Raw genomic sequence first — 21598 nt, forward strand, 5'->3', positions numbered from 1 at the left:
CTTTTATCGTCTGGACACGAAGCCCTTCGGCAGCCTGGGCAATGGAGAGCAGCGGTAGCCATCATGGCAGCTCACTAGATGAGTAATGATGTGGGTCTGGCTGGACGACGGTAACCGTAGCAACTGCAACCTGCAATTCCTGCACAACCACTGTGGGATTTATTGTGGCAGGGGCCAAACAGGCCAAGAGTGAAAGGGAGCAGGAAACTATGGCACCTGACACCTCGAGGAGCCCACACTTTAATCAGAGCTGGCAGGAATTAATTCAAGAGGAATTTTGATACAAGCTCCGCTGTGGTGCTCTTGTTTTTATCCTTGAATACAAGAATCCTGTGAGATTAAATTATATAGTTTTATAGAAATGCGGTATTATATTAAATTAACAGATATTTTGCTTATGTGAAAAATGGGTTATTTTTATTTTACTGTGTCTACCCAAACCCTCCAGTGTTTAGAAGACCTAAGGGGACTAAACATTTAATTAGCCAAGTTACCCTTTAAATTTAATTTGGCTCTCTATTATTCATAATGCCTTCCCAGCATTACTGTTTGTTCATTCACGTTACAGACCCTGAACCCAACGGAGATTTAACTCAATACATCAAACACTTACTGAGAGGTTTCTAAAGGTCAAGCCTCATACTAGACCCTGGGGACATAAAAAACAAAACAAAACAAAACATGTTTTTGTAATAAATGTATATCAGCATTTATATGCATAATCACAGAAAAAGTAAACTAGGTTAATAATAACTGACAAGTTTACTAGTGATTATGTCTGGATGGCAAGGTAATGAATAATTTCTATTTCCTCTTTTCTATTTTTCTGAATTGCCCAAACCTTTCTAATATGAGGGTATGTTACTCTTACAACTACTCAAAAACAAAAACAAATGGTAAAGGTCCTTCTGTGGGGCAAGAAGAAAGGAAAATAAAGATAGCTTCACTGTATATGCGTTGTACTTCGCAAATTAATTTTTACCTTAATAAAACAAAAATTAAGTTTTCTTCTAAACAAAAGCCCCGATTATTATTATCAAAAACATTTTGAGCCTCTGAGATCCTATCTGACAGTAAATGAACTGTGACCTGACCAACCAAATTAAGCGGTCAAAATCTATTTGTCTCAGGTAAGTAGTCATTAGGCCATAAAAAAGTCCTTGAGTTTAAAAATACTATTTATAATGTTAGATAATTTAGAGGCTCCAAGCTCATTGGGGAATAATAAATGCTACTTGTGAACCAGAAATAAAAAGGTTTTATTCAAAGAAGTAGAGAAAACGAATCACTGGGACTTATGTATTTAATTTCATTTGTTAGTTTTGTTTTGTTTCAGTAGATACAAGTGAAAAATGAGTTTCTGCCATGTGCCTTGGATACTTAAGTTTATGTTAGAAGTCTGGGTAAATATAATAATACTCAAAGAAATAAACTGAAAACCACAAAACAAATATTTATAACCAAATGCTCGACCGCAGTACTACCAATGAAATTCCTTTCTAATGAGCCTGGATTAGTAGTTGAAAACTCAAGTTGAAAAGTGTGAATCACTCACTGGTAAATCACCTTTAAGGTTACATTTATCAGGAAGTTTTGTATATGCTACTCATATATATAAATGCCACTCATAAATTTCAATCAATCACGATCGCCCATTTCAAAAGTGACTAAAAATCTCAGTTAATCAGCTCCAGATTGCTCCAAAAATAATTTTCTCCACTCTTAAATTGATAGTAAAGAGGCGACACCAGTTTGGGGGGAGAAGCAAGAGGCTAGAATGGCGTATCTACGCAAGTTAAGGAAACTATATGCTGTCTCTTTTAACCTCCAACCTAGGGCCCTTTACTTTCCCTTTACTTACACTTTCCATCTGTCAACAAGTGCTTGTAATTTTATTACACTGTCCTGTAGTTTATGCAGAGTTGGTATTATTTTACAGAGTTCTGTTAATGGACTGGATAAATGGTAATGCTATTTAAACTAGTCTCCTGCTCCAACAAACACAGCTGCAACTGTACTACTATTTCTGAGCAAACATCTTGACCTGAACATGTAGTGCTCTCTCAACCCGTCCAAAGAGAAATTGGAGCAGACAGCAAAGGAAAAGCATATTTGGCCGCTAGCAGCAACCAACCGTGTCGAATCATAATTCATATACAGCGTACCCTCTTTTTCTTTTATATTGCATTTAGAGTCCAAAAAAAGCATGTGTGCTTCTTCACCTGGCATCCCATTTTCCGCCAAGAGTCAAATGGTGATTTTCATTACAAAAGTGCAAAGAAAATCTGCATAATGTCCAGTATATCAGACTAGCTTAAATCCTAATGATAAAAATCAGACGTCAGTAGAGTGAACTACACATTAAACTAGTGAACTTCTTCATTAGTTATATACTGGGATAAAAAAGCATTACATAAAAGTATTAAATAACAAATACAGTAAGTGAGAAAAAGAAATGGAGATACTAATTAGAATGATGCAACAACTTAAAGAGAATAAATTATAAATGTGTTTCCTTCATGAATTCTAGATGTGTAGGTCTCTACCGCATTATATAGTAGGGCAATTATGGATTGCTTAATATGTATATGCAAAGACCAGGCTAATACCTTCCCTGTCCCAACATATACTCTCTGCTATTAGTCAGAAACCCTGTATCCTTTGTTCTGTCACTGATCCTTCTTGTGAAAGATTCATTTTTCAATGAATGTTTTAAAGGAGATTTTTGTCTGTCGATCTGGGCACATTTTTCCATCTGTTGGAACATTTGTTTCGGGTGAACTACTAGGCACCTGTATCACATGAAGAAACTCTGAGCTTGAATCCTTCCCTCTTGGAAATTACACTGGCCAGGCAGTCAGACTCACAAGCTTTTGGTTCTTTATTTATTAAAGATATTTAATGCTGGTTGTTTACTCCAATTAATGATTACCATCATAAAAAAAAAAGTGGTCATATGTAGCTTATAACTTACCCTCTCAAGAGAAATACCATTGGTAACAATTCACTATATCGAATTCGGGTGGGACAAATAGTACCTTCATTCAAAGGAAGATTCCCGGTGTGAGGGTGAAGAAAAAAATTACACCACTGTTTCTACGTGTATTTAGTGTTTATGTCAGTCGGTAAATCCCAACGAATATTAAGCATTATGCCATCAATCTCTAATTTCAGGAACATCAGAGCATTCAAGCCCCTCTTGCAACTAATCCTAAGAAATAAAGTTTTATCTTCCCAAACTCCCCAGAAGAAATCATTTGAGCCGAACAGGTACATCACAACTCTGAGCTGTATTTTCTAGCTGTCCATTTTCTCATATTTTTACATGCTTTTAATTAACTAAAAAATACTGCCTCAGAGTTTTATGGGTTCTGTTTCTTTAATTTTACTTCTTCAGGATTTCAGGTCTCTTTTCACACAGCAGCTTCCTAAAGTCATAAAGTCATAACAAAATATAAGAGAAAAATCCATTGGTCCACTATGTGATATTGTCTAAGAGGGAAAACTGTTCCACGGAATAGAATTTACTAATAGAAGACTCTGCGCTGGATTAAACTACCTGAAGCCTCCTAAGAAAAGTAAACCAAGTACTTCCAGACTAAAATTCAAACATTCTTGTTTCTCTGAGGTAGTGTTGAAGTTAATTTTCCCCTCTTTCGCTTAATATTTTAAATCGTAGATGACAGTCATTCATTTAAATTATATTTTCACAGCTACATAGAAAATGGAAAATTTCTTAGACTGGTGTGAATTGCTTTTGCATGGGCACTATTAGCAAAGTGGTGGTTTCATATCCCTCATCGTATACCATTGTATACCATCGTATACAAGTCCATTCTCCAGTCTCCTCCATCACCAAAGCTTAACGCAGAAAGCAGAATCACAACTAAAACCCTCTCTGTGGCCCTTCTTAGAAACTAAGCACAAATATTTCTACATCAGTATCAACTTAGCATCTTTACAATGTTCAATATTCTATCTCCTTGGTCAAACTAGTCCATAAAGAATTCTTATTTAAAAGTCTATTTTCAAGTTTCTTTGAAAACTTTTTTTCCTTTTTTTAATTTACTTAAATGGAGCTAATTAGCTGGCAGGGAACCCAAGGAAAAGGAGAAATCCTGCCAGGCGACTTTGGCTGTCCTCAGAGGACCAGTACCAGGGAAGTGAGACTCTAGAGGGGAGATGCAGTGTGTTCGTTTGGCTGCACATCTGCCCACTGAGCCAGCTCTCTCTGTAGTGAGCTAAGGCACCAGGAGGACTGAACAGAGACCGCGGCCACAGTGCAGGGAGGGCTCAAGGGCAGTGTTGCTAGACTTCCTACTTGTAGAATTGATAACAACACTATTGAACTCATAGGCTACGACAAAGCCAAGTTCGGAAAAAAAGGAATCCACTCACTTCCCCCCACAAACAGGAACCTACGGGACCTCCCCTACCATCCAGGTGGAAGGCGTGCCGAGGAATTTCTTCTCTATATCCCCAATTTCTTTCATGACATCCATGAACATCAATACTCATCGTTATTTGTTTTTCCAACAATTTGTTGCTTATCTCCCATCTGCACAAAATCACTCATATGGCTGAAAATCTAATTTTAAAAGCTTTCAAAAATGTGTTTTCACTATTACTTATTAGGTCAGTGTACAAGCATTCCAAGGAGGAAAACCTGATTCTGCCTAAAACTCACATTATGTTCTTTCCAAAGGAGCACTTCCGTTAACAGTCTATGACATATTTGTGAGGAAACGTTTACGGTCATTCCTATTGCACAGTTTGGAATTCTGGCCTTAAAAGGAACATTTAAGAGGAAATTTACAGCCCTCCTTAAATACCTTATAATAATATTTCCAGACTAATAAACACGACTCCAGCACAGAAACAATGTCGAGAAAGCTGACATTAAGAACCCTAACTTTATAACAAAACACTGCCAACTTCCTCTTCAGAGGAAGTATAGTGGCAAATTTTCCCTTCAGAACTTAATCAAAAGTTTCCATAAAAAAGTAAGGTAAATCTCCTCCTCGTCACATAACCAAAAAGGAAAAATACAATTACAGTGACACATACATGAACCACTAAATGCTAACCAAATAGAACAACAGGAACCACTGGGAAACCAATCATAAACTTCCATAAGAAGAAAAAACAAGCAAGCTTTTAATCCATTAATCTATCAGTGAATAGATTCCAGGAAAGCACAAGGAAACAGATCCAAAATACATTTATTAAAATACAAGGTACTACCCAAAGCAACAATAACTATTTCTATCTACTTACAGCCTGTAGAGCTTCGAAGTCCCAAGAAACAGCAACTCAGGAAACAGCTGAAGGTGATTTCTGTTCAAACGCCTTTTGAGAAAAACAAAAACAAAGCGTATGTTACATAGAAAATACCCAACAATGAGTCTGTGATTTGGCAGTGTCGTGCCTCATCCTGTATTTCAGGAAAGGAAGAAATGACATTCAAAAGAATTCAAGCATTGCAAATCAAAAGTTGGTTACACCTTTTGTTACCTGACTCTTTAAAGCAATTTTCCATTATGCTTACTCAGATGATTACCGGCACCTAAACCCTAACCTCACATCCTGTGCAACATCAGTCATCCAGAATATACACAACGAGAAAGGATTTCTTGCCTAGGACTCTGCTGTCTAGGTTAGGTGAGTGCGAGATACAATGCAAACACCACAGTAAACGGTGCCCTAAGATAATTCATGCACTGTCCCAGATGACCTAAATTTTTAGCCAAGGCATTGTGGGGAAATGGAAATTTCAATTTTGTTAGCATTTTGTTTAGCTGTGGCGAAAAAAAAAAGTGTGAGGAAATGTCAGCATGATTTGTCCCTATGGGCAAAAGCAGAAGAAAACGGCCAAGACCAAACCTAAATCCACAGTTCTTGACCCTTAACTGAAAATAAGGCTGAAACAGAACTAATAGTAGTGGCTAAAAATGTTTAGATTGTGCTTTTTTACATGTTTACCTGATATGAATGTAACTTTAGAGTTTAGAAAAAAATGTGACTGCAACTCTAACTCAATTAAGCCCTGATGCTGTGTAACTAAGTTCTTCTGGACTGTGCACACTTCCTGAAGGCTAGGTAGATCCTGATGCTGATGTACTAGGATCTCAATCCCATTCATCTCACGTGGACACGTTAATGTTTCAGTAAAAATAAATGTTCACATCTCTGCTTTTCCCAAATTTATTTAAAAAAATTTTTTTTAATGTTTATTTATTTTTGAGAGAAGGAGAGACAGAGCATGAGCAGAGGAGGCGGTAGAGAGAGAGGGAGACACAGAATCCGAAGCAGGCTCCAAGCTCTGAGCTGTCAGCACAGGGCCTAATGCGGTGCTCGAACTCACAAACCGTGAGGTCATGACCTGAGCCGAAGTCGGACACTCAACTGACTGAGCCACCCAGGAGCTCCTGCTTTTCCCAAATTTAAATTACATGATAAGCTGATGCAAAATGTACATTTAAATGATTTACAAGTTGCAAAAAAAAAAAAAGATTTATAAATTTCTATTGACCTACAGGAGAGTAAGGAGGTCCAGAAAACTAACGACACTTTGAAGAAACTTGAGTATTAAATGTAAATGTCAAAAGGACAGGAAAAGAAAGCATGCCAATCTTGACTTATTTATTTTTTTATTTATTTACCTATTTATCTACCTATCAATCTTGACATATTTAAATGGCCACCTGGTAGCAGCAAAATTATATTTAATCTCCAGAGGGCAGAACTGGCACTAGTGAATACATTTTTTAAGAGAGTATATTATAAGGAAGACCTTTCTAAGAATTAGTGAATTTCCAAGAATTAGAAGAAATGGAATGATCTGCCTTGAGAAACTCAACTTCTGATTCCACTTTCATCCAAGCAGAGGCAGTGTGTATTTTTTTCTTTTTCCTGCAAAGGACGTAATCAAAAGAACTCCCGCATTAGGTGAAAAATTGTACCAGCTGAACTTCAGAACTTCTTCAAACTCCAAAATGCCATGAGGTAATGATGAAGACTGTAACTTTTGTTACATAAACTCACATTAGGAAGAAGTTGATTATCTACAGAAACATTCTAGGCACTTAATAAAACGCACACTTGTAAAAAAGTATGCCAAGACGATTAGGGGGAAAATGGTAAAATTAGTGGTGAAAGGGTGGAATTTCTTTCCACTTACGCTAATTTTTATAAATAAAGCATATAACAAGGTTAAATTTAAAGTGAAACCAAAAGCTTTTACTTATTTATTTTTGTCTGCTGGGAATGGAGAAAGGAAGGAGTATTTCTGAGGGAGGATGACTTCCAGAGTCTACTATTATACAATTTTCATAAAATAAAACTTAACTATGACCTTGTTATATTTTTCTCTCAAGAAACAGACAACAAATATTCACAATAGTGGCAATTAGAATTTTTCTAGGGAAGCGACCGCTCTTGGAAAGACTCCCATTATTCAAGGAGACAATCTCCATTTCTAAAATGGCAGAGATGGGCTATGGAAATCTCATCCAAACCACTGGACTAATAAACATCCTCCAGGATTCACTGGCCATAACCAGTATGCTCCTTCAAGCTTCCGGTCCCTGCAAAGCCCAGCTGTTTGGAGAGCTTTCCCTATTCTGAGGGTACTTTCTTACAACTTCTGTGAAGCTTCCCTGATCCCCCTACAGAGAGGTAGTTCCTCCCTTATCTGTGTCCCCATACCCTCATGGCATTTAATAAATAAGAGTCCTTGACGTTGTATTTCATCACATACTGGTCTGTTTCCCAGTAGGCTGTAAGCTCTTCGAGTACAAAGACCACATCTTTGTATTCTTTCCCTTCCTCTCTGGCACTCAGTGGATTTTTAGGAAATGCTAAATGAGAACACACTTGTCTTTTTGCATTTTGATATACTTCAGCAACGCTCTAGCATATGCATTTTATATTCGGCCAACTATTCCCTTGGGATGCTTCCTGAGGATCCTGTCTTAGTTTTTATGCCACTTTCCAACTAACCAAAGCCCCACCACCAACCTTGCTTTCATGGGCCCTATAAAGCAATTATGTCCTTCCCCTCCCATCAACCTCTCTCCCACTGCCATACTCAACATCATCTAGAAGTTAGAAGGAATTTGATATGTTTAAATAATATCAGATATTGTGAGAAAGAAGATATTTCAGATTGGGTGTAGGCAGTGTCTTTTTTTTTTTTTTAATGTTTATTTATTTTGAGACATAGAGAGCCAGAGCCAGAGCCAGAGAGAGAGAGAGAGAGAGAGAGAGAGAGAGAGAAGGGCAGAGAAAGAGAGAGAGAATCCCAAGCAGGATCGGAAATGTCAGCATTGATTCCACAATGCAGGGTGTGATCTCATCAATTTTGAGACAACGACCTGAGCTGAAATCACATCAGACACTTAACTAACTGAGCGATCCAGGCACTCAAAGTAGTGTCTTTTTCTTTTTCTTAATTATTACTTTCATATTCCCAGCCATTCCTAATTCACTCCAAAAGCGATAGCTAACGTAAGCATAACTAAGTTTACTACATGATGATCACTGTTCTGAGAGGTTTACATGAATTATCTCCTTCGTTTTTCAGAACAACCCCAACAGTAGATACTATGGTTACTGTTGTTCTGGAGAAGGGTACACAGCTCATAGAAAGTGGAGCTAAAACCTGAATTCAGGTAGGGTGATTCCAGAACATATCATCTGAAACATTTCTCTCAAAGAGACACAGTCTAAATATTTCTAAACATTAATTAAAAATAATGTAATACTGAAATTTCACTTCTCATCAATCTTTCCTTGGGAAAAACATAGCTTTATAGAGCCCATTTCTTTAATATCTATGAATGAAACAACTGAAAATAAGACATCATTAAAACAAAACAAAAAAAATTCTATACTCAGCTCACTGAATTAAAGATCTGTTCAAAATGCCTAAGGTTGAGAGAAAAATGAAAATATGTATAGTTTTCTCTGAATCCAGGTACTTTATCATCTTTTCATGAAAATTACTGTGAATGGTCTTAATATTGTCTAAATCAACCATATGCATAAGACAAGGTAATATAGTAGAAAGGCAGATAATAAATGATGTGATAACATGCATAGAAAAACAGTATTATGCTTCTTCCCTCTAAAAGAATATCAAAGGGCACCTGGGTGGCTCAGTCAGTTAAGCATCCAACTCTTGCTTTCGGCTCAAGTCACGATCTCGCAGTTTGTCAGTTCGACCCCCACGTCAGGCTCTGTGCTGACAGTGCAGATTCTGCTTGGGATTCTCTCTCTCTCCCTCTCTCTCTGCCCCACCCCCATTTGTGCTGTCTCTGTCTCTGTCAAAATAAACAAATAAACTTAAAAAAAAAAAACATAAAAGACTACCAGTACACTTTTTGTTCCTGTTCTTTCTTGAATCAGTGCTAAGAATGAATGGAAATACAAACATTAAAATAAAAGGTGAAACTCTTTCAAAATACTCAAAGGAAAAACTTGAAAGTGGGGATTTCCTGTAAAATGACCAGAAATTAACCCTTTAAAAGGATTTTTTTAAATCCAGAATTACTTTAAAGACCATTAAGGTGCACAACAATTTCTAAACAGGGCTGGAGGGGCGCCTGGGTGGCGCAGTCGGTTGAGCGTCCGACTTCAGCCAGGTCACGATCTCGCGGTCCGTGAGTTCGAGCCCCGCGTCAGGCTCTGGGCTGATGGCTCAGAGCCTGGAGCCTGTTTCCGATTCTGTGTCTCCCTCTCTCTCTGCCCCTCCCCCGTTCATGCTCTGTCTCTCTCTGTCCCAAAAATAAATAAACGTTGAAAAAAAAATGAAAATAAAAAAATAAAAAAAAATAAACAGGGCTGGAGTAGAACACAGAATACTTCTTAGCAGCTTGAAAAAGATACTGCCATAATGCTAATACTAATGTAAATGAGTTAAAGAAGCTAAAATCTGATGGTCCCAGAACAGGAAAACAACATGTAGTGAATGAAATGTATCTCACAGAAGGATTTATGGGAGCCAGCATAAATTGGCTCCATTAAGCAGACCAGGTGGTCAATTACCTATTGTTCAGAACAAGGACAATTGTGTTGAAGATTCATTATACCCAGCTCCTGTGCTACCAGCTAGATGGAATCTGCCCACAGGATCTCTGGGCTAATTGAGATTCTCAGGATGGTAACGCATGATTCCAGAAAGGTGTGCAAAATGTGTCTCAAAGACACTTTTCCTTAGGGCAAAGATGAGAGGGATCCCAGTAACTGCTTCCTCTGTGTTACTGCTAGTTTTGAGCGTGACCTTCAGTGGGGTGAATGATCTTTCTGTATCACACAAAACACCACTGGTCTCTGAAATGCTTATTCTTAACAACCTCAATTTGAAGGGCAGCCTGAGCATTATTGACAAGCACTGCTTCAAATTATGATCTGTCAACTGTTTCTATGTCTTGTCCATTGGTAGAAGTGACAGCCTCTTATTTTTTCAACTTTTACCAGTGAATATTTGCAACCTCCATCCCAATTCAAAGTGTAAAATGAAAAGAATTTTACCAAAGCCAATGGAAAATATATGTCTCGTATCTACCGGCTGTTGTAAATATAAGGTACTTTAGCAATGTGCTTGGTCTAGAACAAGCATTCTATAAATCCTGCCTTAATAAGTTTATCATGTATAATCTCCTGTTTTTCGTACAAAAATGCCTTCTTTTCAGGTAAATTTCTACTTATTCTTAAATGTTTTTATTCTAACATTTTTTTAAGGCAAAGATTTTAACATTTGTGTATTACTTCGATGGATAAATCAAACTTATGAGTAAAAATGTTGCTTCCACTTCATTCCTCGTACTTCTTGGCATTTCTTTATATATCCAGAGCAATGAGAAATACTCTGAAACAAAACTTGAAGGTATTTTTATACATTCTTTCCATCTCTTCTATTGCCATATGCCATAATAAGAAAACCAGAATAAAACCAGTAATAAAATGTGAATGTACAAAAGTCAAATTTATTATGTACACATTTTATTAGCTCAATAAAATAATGCCTAAACTGAGCTTTCGAAAAACAGGAGAAATGTTGAAAATCATGATAAGAGTTCTTTAAACACTAACCATGTGACAAGTGTTTTGTGAAACTATGTGTGCACTATTTTATTTAGACCATGTACTGCCAGCATGCAAGATAATAATTATCTCTGTTCCAAAGACGAGGAAACTGAGGTTTTGAAAGATGAAGCAATCTGATCAATATCTCCCAGTGGAACTCAAACCAAAGGTTTCCGTTTCGCACAATAGGAGGATAACAGACAAATCAGAGTTACCCAAGGTGTGACTATTGCTAATTGAAAGGAAGAGTTTTCTGGTGTTACTCTTATCTAATGTTTCTGATTTTAAAAGGGGGTTTAAGAGTTTGTGTCTGTTTAGAAAGCACAAACGACAGTACAACCAATGAGTGTTTGCTGCATTCTATAGAACAGGCAACAGAAAATAAAACTACAAAGTGCCTACACAGAGGGGAGTCTGTGTTCTTTGCACCCTGCGCTCACTGCCAAAAGCTACAAGAGCAGCACACACGTGAGGAGCTCCAGAGCTATCCACCTGCATCCAAAGTGGATGAACACGGCAGACGGCAGTCAAACATTTTTTTGTAAATGTTCTCTTAAAGTAATATTCCCATTACGTCTGTACCAAATCACCCCTATTGTTACCAAACTGTCATTCTGAAAGCATTTTCCCCAATATTCCCTCCAGTCCCGCAGATATAAATTGCTCTGAAAAAAAGGTAAGTGCAGTCTTTATGAAAGTCCACGCGGAAAAGTCTCTAATTGCATGCAAAGTTGTGAAATTCCATCTAGCGGGCATAATTCAAGCAGAAAGGGATCCAATAGGAATGAAAGACAGAATTCAATGTAAAATATCTGACATTCACTGCTTCCGCAAATACATTGTAACAGTGCAAACTAAACTACTCATTTCAGGGAGGTATAAAGGACACAGCATCCAGCAAACACTGTCACAAAGGATGAGCCCAAAACAGATGTGGGAAAAATAAACAGCCTTGCTGCTTCAGAATGTATAAAACGGTCCACAAAGAGCAAACAGGCCTTCTCACCACCCTTCAACTTCAAGGCCCATAAAAAATGTTGCATGAGAAACCCTTTTGGATGCATTCAATGTTCCGCTAAACTTTCAATAGTGCACATGCATTAAAGCCTCACATGATCAGTCGTATACGTAAATGAAAATAGTCCAATATCGCTTATAAACAAGTGAGAATAATTCACATGGAACAGATATCACAGATAAAGTGATACACACTTGATCATCGATAGCATTTTTATCTCGTGCAGGGCATATACTCAACCTCTGTTAGCAAGTTTGACATGTTCTTTGAAGACACACTTTATGTCCTAGGAAAATAACTGCCGTGATTTTAAAGTTGGTAGTATAAAGAAGCCAGAGAACAATTCTTTTGAGATGAGCTTGCATTCTTTTCCAAGGCGATTAGAACTGTTGGTTTGCCCTACTTTAAGAAAAGCACTATGTTATGTGTTGCCTGTAAATTTGTAGGATTAGTCAGAAGAGGGATTCTCCACATTCTTGATGAACAGGGGATAAGTGGTGCTTCCTTCAGACCTGTTCCACAACATATTCTCTACTTGAACTCATGTGTAGAGACCTACAACAGAAATCCTAGAGCACCGTAATTCCTCAGCCTCACCCTGGCTGTCACGTGCTTAGGAATGGGGTGTGCACGTGGGAGAACTAATTCAGCACCACCTTAAATAAAATATTAATGTGTCCTTTAGGTATTCTCTCCTGAGAGTGCAGTGTTTGGTCAAATTTAGGTTCCATTGTAAAGGGATTTAGACTTGTCTAAATTAAAATGAATATCTTCTTTATATTGGCTGTATAGAAACTTGAAAATGTCTACGGGTACAGGTTTATTTTCCAGTATTCCCTGCATGGTTTCATTATAATACTTCAGGACTCATTTTTTAAGCAAAAACAAAACAAAACAAAACAAAAAACAAACAAAACAAAACAAAAAAAAACAGCATATCAAATTACAAAGTTAGTAGGAAAAAATAATTTCAAATCCAATGATAGTAAAACTTGGAGAGTTTAAAGCAATACTTGTTTTAAATGAACACGTTCACGTTACTAGTATGAAAAGAAAAACAGTCCAAAACCTTGCCTTTATCATTCCTGCAATTTCCTTATTGCAAGGGTACAAGATGATTGTAAGTTAATGCAAAGCCTAATACTCCAAGATTTTCTATTGGTTTTCATTAACATAATCTAGGAATATCAGGCTTTTATTTTGCATATAAGCATTTCATTGCATTTAGGACTTCATGTCCTAACATTTTATTTTGACAACCCAAACAATATCAAAACTTTCTCATACTCTTGCTTTCCCATTAGGAAGGAACCTATAAATGCATAAATTTTCACTAGTGGAAACTGAAGTGGCCTGGGTCTCCTTAAAAGGTCATAAAATAGAACTTTAATGACTGCAGTATAATCCCATAAACTAGAAGTGAACAACAGAATTTTATACCAGCCCACAAAAGTTTGGGGCCCCAATATGATTTTTTGTGACCCTCAAAGACATGATGCACCAGCGAAGAATCACTTTGAATTAACAATTTTGCATGGAGACTATCGCAAATATACACGGGTATCTTCTGGGAATCATAAAAATGTATATGTCATACATGTTCCGATTCTTTCTTGTAGCTTATTTGTAGTTTGCTTTGCATTAATTAGTTTCCATTGAATTAACTAGTCACTTAACTACATTAGATTTTGGTCGAACACCTCAGCTAAACAAATAGGAGACCTCCTAATACAATCTACATGAGGCACATTTCTCACGGTTTCCTTCCCTTCCCAGATAACAAGTACTACTGGCAACACAGAACATGGAAATCTGCCACTACACAAGTGAGGTCTGAAAGTATGGGAGGAAACTGTCAAGACAGGAAGTAACGTGTGGTCATGGTGTGTAACCATGATTAAAACATACTCCTTTTATAGTGATTCATAACCACATTCTGATGATGATCATATTATCTGATGTTATTTTCCATACAAGAAAGGAGGGAGGGAGGGCGTGTGGAAGGAGGAAGGTTTTTAATATCCATTTATTTCTTGACTTTTGACTGATATAACCTTGTATTTATTGATTCTTTGAAGTGCAAAACAACCTTTCTTTTTGTAGCTATAATGCTTGGATTCACAAATAATGACTTTCTCTATGCTAAAATCAAATTCACCCTAATAACATGACTGTTTCTTACAGATTAAGAGTTATATTTCTAGAAGGGCACAGATCTTATCTCCTGTTTTCAGATTTGTCTTCTTTCTCTAGATCAAGTTAAAACTCTACCAACATAAAACAAAAAGGAAAAACTTGTAATTTTTAAATGTTCACAAGATAGCCTTTTGGAATTGTTTTAATTTTATCATTTTAAAATGAAAAAAGTTTAGAACCATATATGGCACACAAATAAAATTGATATTTTTATTTTTTGTTCTTCACAAAAAAAAATGAAAATTAAGCTACTGTGAATACTATATGAATGGCATTTATAACATAAACCTGCATTTATAACTTTTTCTTACTTAGAATTTGAATGGAAAAATTCACATCTAAATTGCTAAAAACAATATAAGTTCACACAACATATAATTAGTTAAAAGTTAATTCATTGATGTGCTTCCAGTTTCTTACAATGTTTCTTGAAACTTCATAGGGGAAAAAAGGCAGTTTTTGAGATGTTGTCACCACCTACTAAAATAAGAATATATCCCATCGACCATAGTAACTTGTTTATGGACCCCTCTGGTTAGCTTTTTTTATTTGTATTTTTTAAATAATATACTGAACAAAATCTCTAATAGTTTATTTCATGATAACTTGAATGCATTCTTCGGCAAAATCTCCTTGCCATTTAACGTATTTAAAAAAATAAATATTTGAAAAGTGTATCCACAATGTTCCTAAGAAATGGTTTTGAATTCCAGAGTCCCAAGGAGATGAATTGGCTGTCAGATAGCAATGTGCTTCCATCAGAAGGACTTGGCAGTTGTAAACAAAAGGAATTTTCTCAGCTTTTCCTCACAAATATGAAATATTTGCTCTCCGCCAACAGCTGGGGTGATTTAAAGAAGTCCTGCATATATATTAGTTTCATTCAAAATTACAAATCTTCCTCCCACTCTGAAACATCTGACTGCATCTTAGTGGAATAGAAAATTGTTCTGAGATGAAGTGACATTCTCAGGGGAAGTAAAAGCGAAAAACTAGTACCTACTTACAACTCTAAACAAATTTCAGATCATAAGGCATCTGGTTAATAATTTCTAGAAAAAAGTGAATTTGTTCAAGTGATATTCGAAGTGGCTTGAAAAACAACGAAAAGGTTTGGTTTGTTCTAGCATTTCTGAAGATATTTAGAACGACAATATAACCTAACTGAGACTGCATGAAAAGTCATCGAAATTCCTTCAACTGGATGCTGGTTAAGGATCAAAATATATGTTTCCGTATGATAGTTAAAAATTATTCATGAAAAAAGTGTTAACACTTGAATTATAATTTAAAATTCTCCATTCATCTCACCAAATATTTAAATTACATTGATACTTTTTAAATGGATGAATTAAAAATACCTTTACAAGATACTCACTAGGAATTAACTATTCACAAAGCCCACGAAGGAGATCAAAGAATACTTTCAGAGTATCTTTATACACCAAGAGATAGGTTATGAACTTATGAACTTCGTAATGAACTTAACTAAATGTTTACCTCGTTTTTATTTCTCTCTGAAAACTAGCTCAAAGTAGTGATTTTAAATTTATTTTAGTTATATTCCCTATTTTGGAATATATATCATGGACAAAATATTACAATAAGATAGACATCCCAGGGTTTAATTTTACTCACGGTGATAAAAATGATGCCTATATATTTACAAATATCTTAGAAATTGACAAGCCATCTTTGTCTACTTAAAATTACACAGAATTAACTTCTGCCCTTGGGCCCAGTGAATCTGAATAAGTGCTATGCCTAAAATTAACTTTATATTTCATTATTTTAAATAAAATTTTTATTTTTACCTAAAGTGCCTATTAAAGCAGGCATGGAAATTGTTGCTATGTTTAATAGAGCTGTTACATGCCCTTAAAATGCAAACTTACTAAACTTGAGTTATCAAAACATATGAGACATGGAATTCATACCTCAAATTATATACTGTGTAATTTATCTTAATTATTTCAGACAGATATTTCGTACTCTGTAGATATAAATTAATAACGGCCCTCAAGTAGTATATATCAATGCATAAGATTTTGTGTCTGAAAATATAAAATGTATTTTAAACTCTGAAGTCCACACGGCCTTCTTGGCGGGGAAAAAAATCTTAAAATAACCATGCTTTGATACTATAATTCTTGCTTCCATTTCTCCTAATCTTTAAATTCTTTTTCCAGGAGAAATATTTAGAAAGCTACTATAAAACAATGAAAAGAAGTTGTGAATAGCTATTACTAACAATGTTCACCATAAGTGATAAGTATCAAAAAGCAAATTTTCACCACTGAGAATTTAAAACATGTTCTCAAGTGTCACCGGTGACACACAAAGCAACAGCATGAAAATTAAAATAACAGCTAGCAAAACTTTTCTTTTCCATAGCATATTATAAATGCAAATCAAATAACCACCTTTCTTCCTATAAAAGCAAATAAAACAAACTAGATGGACAACAAGGAAAACATGTACCTCTCTAAGTACCAAAGCAATAGGTATTCAAGGAAATCAATGTCTCAGGAAAGAAGTCGGTTTGTTTTTTTTTTATCTTTATTAAAAGTTAGTACTATTTATGGAAAATCCCACAATTTGCAATTGTAAATTAGCCTGAAAACCACTTATTCGACCTTGTATTTCTGTAAAACTTTCAAAGATTAAGACACAAAGTTGAAGACATGGCCCTTGAAATTCAAGGATTTTTTTTTTTTAAATACAGTTATGTCGTCATAACTTTGGAATTAAAAATACTTACAGTCTCTCCAGTTCTTTAAGATCCTGGAATGCTCCTCTTTCAATGGTGCTAATCTTATTCTCCATAAGCTGACTGAAATGCAAAGTATAACAGGGTCTTAATGTTACCACTCCCCATCTAATAAGCAAGTTTCAGTTCAGCCACTGAGACACTCATAACCTCCTTCCCTTTATAAAATTAAACAATGCTCTGGTTTGAGATTTCATATGAAATTCAAGGATGGTATATTTGAGAGAAATCACAGAGGGCCGAGGGCATCCACAGCACAAAACTTTCACAGAAAATACGAAAATACTAGTAAAAGTTACTAGTCAAAACTGTGAAACTCTAACTGGAGTTTATCCTGAAGAGCAACCCATGACACGGCAGTTTTGATGGCTGTTTTTGGTAAACTGATTTTGGAGTGAGTTCTTCACTGAAAGAATCCATATACAGTATGTCACCATACCCATACTTTAATTCACTTATGGATATACACTGGAAATTGGATGATTTCATAATAGCCAAAATGTGTCTTTTAAAAGATAAACACTCAACACAATGATCAAAAGTATATGTTCATTGCAATGTATATATTTACAAATCTGTGGGTAAAAACAGTTTCACATTACACTGAATCTCACATGATGGCTCCCTCACAATATATTTAACCCACTAATTAAAGAAGTAATCGTAACGCAACAATATTATAAAAACTACAAAAGATGTGAAATACAACAATTCAAAATATGACCAGCAATATTTTTATAAACACTTCCCACCAAAAACTGTGAAGACTTGGATTGCTTGATTTTAATGTTAGGAATCATATCTCAGTGCTGTTTGCTAAAAAAAAGTCTTCTATATTAGTAATAATAAAATGCAGACCCACTTAAATTCTTTCTAGTTAATCTCAAATCCTAAAAGTGTATCAAATGTCTCACATTACTTATTCATATTGTGGAAGCAATTATTCTACACTTTTATATGCATGAGGCACTTAGGGTATGGTATAGCAAACATTTGAGGTCATTTCTATAATATTGTTTCAATGGCAAGCATCCAACCTTAAAATAAAAGCCTACATTTTCATTAAAAGCTATAATACATTGATAAACAAAAAAAGAAAGGAAACCAAGACCTTTTAAAATTTTATGTTTCTGCCATTGGGACAGTTTTTCAAAGTGAGACCAGTAACAATACAAAATATGCAGCCTCAAGAACAAAAGAAAATGTTTCAAAATACAGAAGAACATACTTACAGAACTCTTAAGTGTCTAAGACCAGCAAAATCTGTCTTGGTAATCCGCGTGATGTTGTTTCCATTCAAATCCCTAAGAGAAAGCAAGAAAATGAAAGTTCCATTTTATTTCTATCAAGATCTAGTTAAAGAAAAAATGAAAAGTAAATAAAACTTTAAGGTGAAAGATCAGTTCCAATTACTAAAGTAAGTTACAAAGTAAAAGACAGAAGGGAGTAGTTACCTTTGAAAGATTTTTTTTTTTTCCTAATGATTCTTAACAAGTTTACAAAGTCCATGCTTACTGGCATCTGACAAGAACATGAAGTGATTATGTTATCACGAAAAGTCCTCTTTTGTGTGTGAATGGAAGTGCTTTCAAGTTTTGTTTTTATAAGGATGTGTCTATTAATTTCCCAGGTATTCTGCTATTTGACTATTATTGTTAGGCACGCCCCCAAAAAGTTCCCTTCAGGCGCTTAAGTGGAACAATTTTCTAATGCTACTCAGAAAGAAATTTTTAAAATTCAGAACCCTGTCCTTAGGTGGCACGGTGGCTAAACTTCCTAAGGCAAAGGAAAAAAAAAAACGTTAGAGTGCCATCAAAAGAACTGCACTTCAAAGACTTGCATTTATAGGCATTTACCTTCCAACAATTCTATGTTTGTATGAAAACTAAACTCTTCATTTGCAGCTCAGGGAACCCCGCTGAGACTGTAAAGTGAAAACTACTAGCCAGGGCAATAATGGAAATAGATTCAGGCCCTCACATTTTTGTTCGGATTTCAGCACCACGTTTCCTTCCAGTCACCACCCCCTTTTCTGGCATCTTAGGTCAAGATCTAAACTTGCCCTGGTTCTAATCATTTCAAGTAAAACCAGGCTTTGCTGCGGTTTGCATGTTGTCCTTCACGGAAGTAAGTTTTCTCTTACCTCTGACTTGAAAACATCGTGTTTGAAATTTGCATTTAAAGCGCTCATTTTGTCAATGGTAGAGTCCTATAAGCCAGCACTGAGCAAACTGTTTTCTGAAAACTTTACTGACCCCTCTCCGCCCCCCCAACCCCCCCCCCCCCCGGCCCCAAGGACCTGAAACTCAAATTACTATTTTGTTCTAAGTGCACTCCCTTTTTGTTGAGTAAGACATGTGAATGTCTCAACTTTAAACTGTTCTGGATAGCATGCAGTGACAAGCGCTAACACAGAATTCTGCAGTGCTCTCTCCCCAACCCAGCGCTCCAAGCCGAGCAAAGTAGCACCAAGTTGTTCCTACAACTGTTGGGGTCTTTTACGGGCTATTTGACGGAACATGAATCCTTACCCCCCCACCGCCATCCCAGACAAATGTAGTAGATCATATTTTGACAAGACACCCTCGGTCGGGCCCCAACTAGCCCAGCGCTTCGGGCCTGGGAAGGAGGGAGAAGTGGGGGGGCAGGCCAGTGAGGCTGGGGGTGGGGGAGCCATTTGCAGAGGAAGAAAGGGCTCAATTCCGGCCTTTAAGCTGAGGGCGAGGCAAAGGAGTTAGATAAGAAGAGCGACTCGACGCGCGGCGGGCGGCGCGGGTCCCAGCGGGTCCCCCGCGCGGCCCGCAACCCTCACAGCCCCGGGGGCGCAGAAGTCGCGGCAGCAGAGTCCGGCGCGCTGGCCCCCGCCGCCCTCGCCCCGCGCACCCGGGCCCACGCGCAACGGCGAGGGGAGCGCGCCCAGGGCGCTCGGGCAGCGCGGGGCGGCGGCCTCGGCGTTCACAAAGGGAATGGCCTCCATGCTCCGCTTCCCTGAACTCGGGAAGTGCCCCACCAGGAGCGCGTGGGCCGTCAACACCGGGTCTGCGATTACTTCTTCATTAGAGATTCGCAGAGACAGGGAGGCGGGGATGTCTGCGGGCAGCAGAGCGCGAAGAAGGGAAGGAAGGAGAACTGCGGCCACGTGAATGGGCGCAGAAACTGCGAGAAAGGTGCACGGGGGTGATCCGGGGCTCAGCGGGAAGGGCCGGAGGGGGCAACGGAGGGCCGCGGGGTCGCCGTAGCAGTCAGCACCCTGCTCGGCCGGTTCGGGTGGGAGAGCCAGCCCTAACTTCGCCTAGACGTTGGGAAACGGTCCTCCTCTTCAGTCACCCGCTGGGACAGGTCTCCTGGGGCCCGCCGCCGCCGCCTCCTCGCTGGGGACGTGGGGGGCGGGGGAAAGAGTCGCGGGGGCGGCGTGCGGCGGCCGAGAGAGCCGCCTCGGTCCTGGGGCATCCTTCCCTCTGAGGCCTGCAGAAGAGCGCCCCCGGGGCGGACCCAGCCGCCCCACGATCCCTTCTCCCCACCCCTCCGTCCCCAGGAGGGAGACACTGAGCCGCGGAGCGGAGGTTTCTCCCCTCTGAGTCCTTCCGCCAACCGCCCCCCGCCCCCCCCCCCCCCCCCGCGCCACCCCGCGGCGACAAACGCTGGGATTCGGTCCTGAAACCACCCCACCAGTGTTGGCCACCGCAAGGTGACTCCGTTTACAGAGTCTGAGGAACAAAGTCGCGTCTCCTTCGCCCCGGGCATCCTCCACTACTTGTCCCCACGTTAGCGGCTCCCCAAGCCCGAGAGAAGTCGCCTGCTCAGGGATGGAACTGGCTGGAGGAAAGCGGGAGGAAAGGACCAAGCGCATCTGCCAGCCGGCCCGCCCCTCCTAGGGCAGCGGCCCCTCCCTGAGTAGCGCCCTCCTGTCCTTCGCCCTCCCAGGGAGTTCAAGCCCAGGATGCGCGTGCAGGAGAGCTACCCAGGAACAGGTCCCTGTGCGGCTTGATCCCTCCAGTCTCGATGAAGGGGATGCGCGACCCACTGTGTGTGTGTGTGGCGGGGGCGGGGGGTGAAGATCCCGTACTCACAGTCTCTCGGTGTTTCGGGGGATATTCCTGGGCACGCTACGCAGCGCCAGCCCGTGACAGTCCACCGTGCTGCCCGAGCAGGAGCACTGCGCCGGGCACGCCTGCGGCGCCACCTCGTTCAGAATCGCCAGCACTAACCCCAGCGACAGGGATAGCGTTTGCCAGCCGACGCCGCGCATCTTCCCCCGCCGCCTCCTCGCTCGCCGGCGCCGGGGGTTCCTCCTTAGCTCCTTGTTCCGCGCGAATCGCGCTGTGTCTGAGGCCCAGTCTCTGGCGCAGGGCTAGGAACCCAGAGTGTCCGGGTAAATGTACACAAAATAATTTGGAAGTAACAGTAATAATATTCAAGGCAGTAGAGATGGCACAGGTACGCGCCTCCCACTTCCCCTCCACCCTCCTCCAGCAGGGCAGGCGCTCCTCGGGTCCTGAAGGCGCAACTTTAGGTCCTGACGATCA

General features: G+C 38.9%; 1 protein-coding gene across 12 annotated transcripts in view; it reads right to left on the reverse strand.

Annotated features, from left to right (window-relative positions):
* The window catches only part of SLIT2 (slit guidance ligand 2), a 374968-nt gene extending 353647 nt beyond the window's left edge, over window positions 1–21321 (reverse strand). For 11 of the 12 annotated variants that reach the window (XM_023253270.2, XM_023253268.2, XM_023253261.2 and 8 more), the window contains exons 1-4: window positions 21143–21321; window positions 18305–18376; window positions 17064–17135; window positions 5278–5349 (exon numbers count right to left, since the gene is read on the reverse strand). In XM_023253270.2, coding sequence (XP_023109038.1) covers window positions 5278–5349; window positions 17064–17135; window positions 18305–18376; window positions 21143–21321 — 395 coding nt within the window. The remainder of the gene's footprint in view (window positions 1–5277; window positions 5350–17063; window positions 17136–18304; window positions 18377–21142) is intronic. The other variant, XM_045056548.1, reaches the window with a different exon arrangement.
* Window positions 21322–21598: the final 277 nt, after the last annotated feature.

Source organism: Felis catus, chromosome B1 (assembly GCF_018350175.1).
Source record: "Felis catus isolate Fca126 chromosome B1, F.catus_Fca126_mat1.0, whole genome shotgun sequence".
In the NCBI taxonomy this organism is placed as follows: Eukaryota; Metazoa; Chordata; class Mammalia; order Carnivora; family Felidae; genus Felis; species Felis catus.